Here is an 8,816-nt window from a genome sequence, read left to right on the forward strand (position 1 = left end):
AATGATTATTTCAACAGGAATATGAGAAACCTTACAAAGCTTTCAAGTTCTCTTTGTAACCACTGTTTTACTATTGTGAATTTGTAGAAGTATTATCATCAACCTAATCCTTAAGAGACCAATATAGTAATGTATGCTACTTTGGCTGCCAAATCCTATGTTTAATGGCCCGTCTAGTTGGCAAGTATAAAGCTGATAAGCAATTCTTCTGTTACAGTGACTCTCTTAGTAAGAAAAAAATCAGATTACGTACCATCAGAGGAAATAAATCTTAGTATTAGGTGTGATAGACTGATTCATTTCTTTTGCTGAAGTCCCACCCGAGTGACAGGTGGAAGACAAAATGTCAAGAAGGAGTCCTGTTGGAACAAGTGCTTAGGATGGTGTTTAATACAGCAGAGAGCCAAGATACAGTAGTAGGACACAGTAAAGAATGTGGAGTGTGTAGATACAATCAAGAATTTCAGTTTATGATCTGCCATCTGTTATTCGAAAGAGGAATAAGTTAGGGAAATAAATGACTTTCAGTTCTCCACACATGCAAAGGTAAGTCAGTTATTACAAAAGTTTTGCCATTGTATGTGCTGAAAGAAAAGCATATGCATTTAAACATTTTTTAAAAAATAAATCACTCAATAGGCTTAAGAAAAATACTCTAGTTCATATTTCATTGATCTGACCTTTTGATTCAAGATCAGAGAATGAATCCAGGATGAAAACCAAAAAAACAAAACAGAAATGAATCATTTACCATGAAAAAGGCATTTCCAGTCTCAGCTAACCTCGACTAGTTTTTATTGCATTATTTTTGAAATGCCAAGAAACTGGCTTTGGCCATAATATTTGCTGTCCAACTAAATCACAGCTGTCAATATGCAATTGCTTGCAACAATTAGCTAAACACCATTATTTGACAAATTCCCTTGAAAGGGACACAGATGCTGTAGGCGTCTAACACACTGAATCAAGTAACAGTCAGTCAGGTTGGGGCTGCCGCACAGGAAGAGAAGTTGGTAAATCATTGCCCAAGGAAGGGGTTCCAAACAGCCTTAATTTTTTGAAAAACACAGGTTTGTCTTGATCCTAAGAGTCCTTTCTGGTTTTCAGGAATGAGCTGTGGGACTGGCTAAAGAGGAGGGGAAAAAGCCACCAACTCTAGATTCCTTTTTAAGGAGATCAAGGGGAGAGGAAGAGAAACAGAAATATAAATGTGGAATGTAATGGTATACAACATGGAGAAAAGAAACATCATGGAACCTGCTAGCAATTTCCACCAAAGCCGTAAACCCCTAAAATGACAGAAATTCAGTACAGTATACACATTGATTAACAACTCCACCATTACTAGGGCTGCCATTTCAAGCCAAAAAATTAACTACAATATTCAAAAACAGAATTCTCATAAGATTTGAGAAAAATAGAGCGAAAAGGCAATGTTAGCTAAGCTCTTAGCTAAATCCACTCTTAATGGCCCCCAGTATTTAAACTATCATGGATTAAAGCCATGAAAATAAAAATTTCAATTTGAAATTTTATTAGCATGTTGCTAAAATGATCAATAAAAACATCAACACGATAGGCTTTGTTGACATAGTTGGAAAACTGCTCTCTCATGTTTAAAACTTTTTTTCCACTTCCCCACTTTTTAAGATTTCTATGTTAGGAAAAGCCAAACTAAATATACTGGCTATGGTGTTGTTAACAATGCTGGTTTCTGGAATGTTGCCATGTCTTCCCCCTCCCTCTCCTCAAACCCCTTCAAAAATATGACTGTTTTTGAAATGCAGCCCAAAGAGGGAAGCAATCTAGGGTTAAGAACAACAAGCGCCCTTCTCCACAAATTCAAGTTTCCAGACACCAGGTGAACCCTCTCCTTGCCGGGGGCGGGGCCGGCTCTCCTCACCAAATTAGCTGCGCCATTTTCCTCCCGGGACCGGGAAGGCTTCCCTTCTGCCCGCGAGGGAGACTCACAGGCAAATGCGGGTGGGGGTGGCGTTCGCTTCCCTCGGTGGAAAGGATAGGAAGCAAACACTAATTAGCTTAGCCCGGAGCCTGGAATACAATGTCAGGAGACCTGGGGCTGGAGAGCTGGAAGAGTCCGGGCAGCCTCGGGATAACCCAGAGTCCCCAAGTGCTCTCTTGTGGAATTATTCACAAGTGCATAAGGGACAGGCTGGGTTTCTTGGAAATCCTGCAGCGTAGGGACACATCCATACAGGAGCAGAACTGTGCCCTGAAAAGATCAATTCTCACCTCCGACGGGTCTGTGTGCGCGTTTGGGGCGGTGATGGTCCCTTTCTAGTAGATCGGGTGACAGTCACTGACCAGTGACTCTTGGGGGAGGCCACGTCCCTGCTCCCCCCAGCCCATTCTCCTTTCCCCCCTTAAAACTAAAGGGGCAAGCGCACGCTGGGTTTCCCAACACCATCATCACCACTGGGGGTCTCAGCCAGGCGCGCACAGCTACCCTTTCCGTCCCGGGGCCAGTTCCTCAGACTTCCTGCCACGTGCTGGAGGGGTGCGAGGGTGCAGCCTGGGCACTGGCCGCCGGCGGCAGAAGGGGACAGGGGTCGTGAATCGCCGGCCGGGAATCCCGGGTGCAGGGAAGGGAGCAGGGCACGGGAAGACAGGAGGGGCAGGCGGCCCCCCCCAGGCTACTCCTTGTCGTCCACCAGGTCGGCGAGCTCCTGGAGCACTCGCAGGCGGCCACTGGCGTCGATCCGGCGCTTCTCGCGGATAAGGTCTTCTAGGCTGTGAAACCTGGCCGTGTGCACCTTGTTCTCACCCAGGTGCACCTTGAGATAGTACTGCTGCTGCGGGGGCTGCGTGCCGGCCGGCACCTCCCCTCCCGCCTTGAACTCCCGCTTTCCAAAGCGGCACCAGGCGGCGAAGCTCTCCGAGTTCGTCCAGCAGATCTCCTCGCTCTTGAGGCCCAGGTGGCCGCAGGCGTTCTGCACCACCAGCTCGGCCACCAGCGGGCGGTAGCGGTACCAGCTATTCACCACCCGGCCCACGTTGGCCGCGCCCGCCTCGTACAGGCTGTCCTGGCGGATCTCGCCTTGGTGCAGGTGGATGATCTGCCCGCCGCCCACGTAGACGGCCCAGTGCCGGGCGGGCGCGGGCGGCTCCGGCGCGGGCTGCAGCCACAGCAGCTCCAGCAGGTCGCCGGGCTCGCAGAGCGCGGGCAGCGCGGTGACTGCGTAGACGCTCAGGTCGGCGCCCTGAGGGCCGCCGCTCACTTTGGAAAAGATGCATTCCTGGCCCCGAAAGGCGGAGAACTGAGTTTCGTTGAGGACCAGCTGGTGCAGCAGGTGGTGGTGGTGGTGGCGGCTGGGGCTCTCTGGGCACGGAGTGCAGCCCGGGGGGGCCTTCACGCCAAACTTGTCGGGCTGGCCGCGTTCGTCCAGGTCCTCCTCCTCATCCGAGAAGAAGTAGGCGACCCCGACCCGTAGCTCGTCCTTCTCGATCCCCGACGGGTCCCCTGTGGGCAACTCGCTGTAGTTGAGGTGGGTGATGCGGTCCAGTTGGTTGCCCATCAATGACGCGGCGAGGTGAGGGCCAGGAGCGGGGATCTGCGGTAGCACAGAGGAGAGGCAGAGACACGATCAGAGTCGGGCTGCCCCTCCCCAGGACCTGCAGTGCCGCCGGGACCTGCCCGCCCGCCCACGCGCCCGCACTGGAGTTACTAGCGCCAGCCGAGTCTCCTGTGCCTCCCCAGGGGCAGGACGGGCGCAGAAACCACCAGTCCGGGGAGCGAGAGCAGGCGCCACCACACAGCCTCGGACTCCGTCCGGGAAGCCGGTCCAACTCCCGCAAGAGAAAAGACAGGCAGGCCGAAGGGCGTGCGGGGTCCCAGTGGGAAGGACAGCGCGGGTTGTGGCAGCGGGGGAGACGGACACCCAGGAAAGGACAGAAGGGTAGGCTGGAAGAGAGAAGGGGCTCCTAAGGCCCCAGAGCTCGGAGCAAGCTGTCCTCACATTTCTGTCCCCACCCTCTCCCACCTCTCAGTTTTGCACTAGGTTGCACTCCTCCCCTGACAGCGCCTTGCACAATGACAATCGGACACATTCGCAGGCACTCACTTGACACCAGCAAAATTTTGCACATTTGGAGTCCAGACACTAACAGGCTGGTACACTGGTGTGATAGTCACATACACACACAATGACAAACCTTCGCGACGACACACTCAGACTCCCACATTTGTACACAATTCCAACCCCATGCTTGTACGCTCGCCAATGCACGTACACCCACGACCCGGGCACACCTGCCCACGCAGGCAGGTGCACTCTGCCCTTTACTTCTCTTGCTTTCTCCCCAGGAGAGCCAAACGGGCTGCGCCAGGGCGAGGTTGCTCTGTCTAAAATAATCTAACAAAGAGGCAAGGGAAGGATGGGGGAAGTCAGTGCGGTGTATGTGTGCGGGTGCGGGTGCGGGTGCGGGTGTGGGTTGTGTAGAGAGGTCCACTTTCAGCAAAAAAGACCCCTCTCCCTCCTACCCGGCAAAGGGTCCAAACAATCAGACGAAGAAAAAAACGTTTCCAAGGCAAAGAAAGCCGCCTGTCCGTACCCGTGATTTCCCTGCTCTCGAAACCCCAAACTCCTTTAAAGTCTCCTGGTCCCCATGGGTGCTGCGGAGGCGGTGGTGGCGAGTGGGTCCTGGGCGGCGCGGGGGACTGCGGCTCCGCTCTGCCCCGCGCGGAATGGTGCGGTGCGGTGCCCGGCGCGGTGCCCGTGCGCCTGCCGGTCCGCGCTGGCTGGGGCTTCGGCTCCACCTGGGCAGTCCCGACTCGGTCCTGGTTTCTCCCAGCCGAGCCTAAGACTCGAAGTAGCCAGAGCAGCTGCTTCCAGGGCCCGCCCCGGGACGCGCTCATTGGTTGGGGCGCGCTCCCAGGCCCCGTCAATCTCCGCCGGAGGGGGAGGGGAGCAGGGGCGGGTCTCCAGCGCGCGCTCCGCCCCGCCCCGCCCGGCCCCCGCGCACCCGAACGCGCGCGGCCCCCGGGAGCCGAAGTGTGAGTGCTGGCCGGGAGCGCGCGAGGGGTGCGGCGTTTCTGTTCCGCTCTGCTGCGCGCTTCCACCCGCTCCCCGAGCTTCTCCAAGCAGATCGTAACTGAGAGCACCCTCTGCCTGCTTTCTGTATTCAGGGGGTACACGCTCCAGCGATGAAGCTGAGTCTGGGGGTGGAGAAGAAACCTCAGTGCACCCCAGGCCCTGCGGGCGGCCCGGGGAGGGGAGCGACATCGTCGAAGGCGGGCACCGGGGTCCTTCTGGGGCCCCGGGAGCCTCGGTTCCCGACGGCCCCTGGGCTGGTCCTCCGCCCACAGACTTTTTCCTGCGGGGTACCGACGCCTTTGAAATTACGCCTACGACGTTCGGCTTATCTCTGACCACGTCTGAAGCTGCTGACCCAGCGCTGGCGCCAGGTTTAAAACGATCGCGGTGTCCACGGCTACTGAAAAATCTGAGCCTTGGCCAGTCCTTTCCCTGAATGGACCTACGATTTTAGCTTCTAGTCTTCTGTCTGTGAAAGAAGTGCATTACAAATGCCGGCATTAGGGCATAATAGTGTTTTCCAAGCCCCAGAACTGCCTTTGCTAAGGGATTTGTGTTTGGTTTTGTGGAAGAAGGGTGTGCAGCGGTAGTTAATGATGGCATTTCTGCATGGAAAGTTAATGAATGAATGTGCTCTGGATATTGGGTGCCGAAAGATGACTTTCATACGTATGAAGTTCGAGAGCAACAGTTTAAAAAGCTTGTAATGTTAAGCCTTAAAGAGTTCTTAGACGCCTGGCTCTACTTTCAAGGCTGGACTCCAGCAGCTTGTCTCTTTCCCCAGGGAGCGTTGGGTGCTTCCACTTTATGCCCCCTTGGCAGCTGGTACTAACTCTTAGAGCTCTGACCCCATTTTATTACAAACCTTTGTTGGCTTTCTTCCTCTTTGCAAAGTGAACGCCTTGAGGATTGGCTTGCGCTCTACACAACTTTGTATTCTGGGCCTCTTTCACAGTGCTGGGCGCACAACAGGCTCTATCAGCAGTAATAAAAATGGACACAGTCAACATGTATTGACCACTTACAAGTGGCTGTGCACTGTGCTAAGAGGTTTAAGTGGATGAGTTAATCTTCGTGCCTCTGGAGGGAATTCTCTAATATCCCCATTGCAACCAATGAGGAAATGGAGGCCCATATCCAGGGTTTATGGGACTCTAGGGCCAGTCTTTAACCAGGTTATACTGTTTGTTGAAGGAATAAAATGGTGTTTCATAAAATGATAAAACTGGTGTCCCAGAGAAGTTAGTTGATTGGCCCAAGCTTATATGAGGATTGGTGCATATTATAAAACCCTTATTTTTTTGGTAGATGATTCTGCTTAAATATTTTCAAACTGCAAAATCTCCAGTTGGTTTGCTTTCTGAAGGTCTCTGTATATCCCACAGCTTCCACATACAGTGACTTATTAGATGCTTAATAAGTATTGCTGGAAAAAAAATGGTTTTAAAATGACCCTCTATATACATTTGATGTACAGAAATCTTTTCAGAAATTTGGCCATTGACCATGTGCAAGTTATGAGAATACAAATCGCTAACCTTGGAACTGACCACAGATTGTGATGACCTTTTTTATACTTGCTATAAATAATAAACAACTCATTTTGGCCCTGAAGTCAAGAGAATTGAACAAGTGGCTTCAGAGATCAAGAAGTGAGTTATTGGTCTGGTTATAAACTGGACTTCAGGGATCTCTAGGAGGGAGTAGCTGAAGAGGTCACTACTGGTGTCTGAGAGGAACTCATTGAAAGTAGCTCAGCACTTGACATTGAATAACCATCATCTTCTTCGTTTTTTAATCCTCTGTCCATCCCAAGATCAAATCTTGTGCACAAACATTTATAATGTATTTGCTTGTGATGCTGTGTTCTATTTCCATACTGCTCCAGACTACAGAGTAAGCAGGCTGTTCTTCTTTGCTTAGTTTCCCAACATTCTAAAGGATAATTAACTTAAAATATCGTCAGGGCTTCGAGATACAGTGCCAAAGTTTAAAATATCAATATGTAACTTTTGAGTCGCCTTTCCATCCCCTCCCCCGGCCAGGATAAAAGGCTTACTGCTTTAGTAATCATAAAGGAGAATAAATGCCCTGAAAGCCCCCCCGTTGAAATATAAAGCAGAGAACACATTGGTTCTGAGGCCTGGGAAAGAAGGAGCTAAAAGTAAACTAAGGAAAATGTATCTACTCTTTGTAGCCTTCTGGCAATTACAAAGATAATAAAGTAAGAAATAGGCTGATCAACTCAAAGGATGCCAATATTACAAAACCTAATTAATTTTCATCACAAAATATTGTTTGCTAATTGTTTTATTTGTCTGTTGTTTCTCTCTCCCTCCTGCCTGCTTTCCCAGTAAGGAAATAGTGATCAAAAGCAGAACACAGTCATCAAAAGCACAAACTCTGGAAGCCAACTAGTTTGAATTATACTTCAACGTTTTTGATCTGGGTAACTTTTAATAAGCTACTTTTCTGGTTGTCAGTTTCTTTGTCTGTGAAATGTGGATAAAATAATATTTATCTCATTGAGTTGTGAGTTCATGCATGCAAACACAGTGCCTGGCACATAGTGAGTTTTCAACCTGTGCTACCTATTGTTATTATTGGGAGAGAGTCCCAAGTCCTACTAGTTATGACAACTGTCCAGTTCTGACTCTCCTTTGCCCTGGGTAAAAGCTAACCCTAGATGAGGTGTCCAAGGCTCTCCCTGGCTGGGGTGTGGGCCTGCTTCTGTCTTATGGTAGTGAGAGTCCTGTCTATCCTGAGACTAATTAGTAAAGCCCTGTGTAGATTTCTGTGTGTGAGCCCTGGGGCTGACCACATGCTGTGTCCCGCAGCATCTTGAATTGTTTTAAATGAATGTTTCATGATGTGAGAGATATGTATGGAAAATAGTGCGGGGAGAGTGATTAGGAGTCAATTACATGTATGTTATCTTCTCTCTTGGTGCCATCTGGTGTATCATCTTCCTTCTTTTCCTCTTGGTTCCTTCTTTAGCACTTTATGAAAGACTTTCTCTCAAATTTTACAGGTCCTTGGCCCAAACTGTCATCCTTTAAATTTGGCCCTGGAGTTGGGGTTCGGAAGAAATGCTCATTCTCTGTCTTCTGTTTTTCATCATTGCTTGCTAAAAATGTTTTTCTGCTTTTAATCGTATGACTTTTTTTTTTTAGTGCTTCAAAAACCTACAGAAATTTCTAGAAGAAAACTTTCCTTCAGTTAGCAGGGGGGTTTATATGAGTCAGAAAGATTGTAGCCTCTCAGGAGACAAAATGTCTGCTTCTCTTTGCGTGTGTAAACATAAGAGAGTTGTCATTTGTTGTTGTGATTGCCACAAAATTAGAGGTAGGTGTAAATAATCAATCACATTCTGTTGAAATTTCATATTTTATTGTCTGTTTTCCCTCTAGGTTTTAAGATGAATGAGATGAGGAATCATGTCCAGTTTTCTCATTATATCTCCTACTACAAGTGCAGTGCCTGACATACAGTAGACACTTAATATGTACTTGTTAAATCCATACAGAACAAATGAATGAATGAATCTAAATTACTTTAAGCTGTAATATCTTTATGATTTTCTGTTTTATGGTTTTATTATGTGAACCTGTGGTTCTTTGGTTCAACAATTTTAAGCAAAATGTATTTCAAACATACACCAGTACTGTTCAGTAGAACTGCCTATTTTATCATGTGCCTTATTTTAGCATTTAGTCTTTAATGACCTGTCCCTTTCCCTGTCCTTGACCCGCCCTGATCTCT

General features: G+C 49.0%; 1 protein-coding gene across 1 annotated transcript; it reads right to left on the minus strand.

The window, feature by feature from the left end:
* Nucleotides 1-362: 362 nt before the first annotated feature.
* On the minus strand, nt 363-4,814 carry LRATD1 (LRAT domain containing 1). The gene is made up of 2 exons (XM_058551763.1): nt 4,573-4,814; nt 363-3,572 (listed from the first exon to the last, which is right to left on the minus strand). The coding sequence occupies exon 2, from the start codon at nt 3,534-3,536 to the stop codon at nt 2,655-2,657; it is 882 nt and encodes a 293-aa protein (XP_058407746.1). The 5' UTR covers nt 3,537-3,572; nt 4,573-4,814; the 3' UTR covers nt 363-2,654.
* Between the last annotated feature and the right edge of the window lie 4,002 nt (nt 4,815-8,816).

The sequence above is a fragment of the Diceros bicornis genome, chromosome 12 (genome assembly GCF_020826845.1).
Source record: "Diceros bicornis minor isolate mBicDic1 chromosome 12, mDicBic1.mat.cur, whole genome shotgun sequence".
Classification (NCBI taxonomy): domain Eukaryota; kingdom Metazoa; phylum Chordata; class Mammalia; order Perissodactyla; family Rhinocerotidae; genus Diceros; species Diceros bicornis.

Excerpts from the sequence above, each read along its gene's own strand:
- LRATD1 (XM_058551763.1), bottom strand. The coding sequence starts at position 3,536 with ATGGGCAACCAACTGGACCGCATCACCCACCTCAACTACAGCGAGTTG.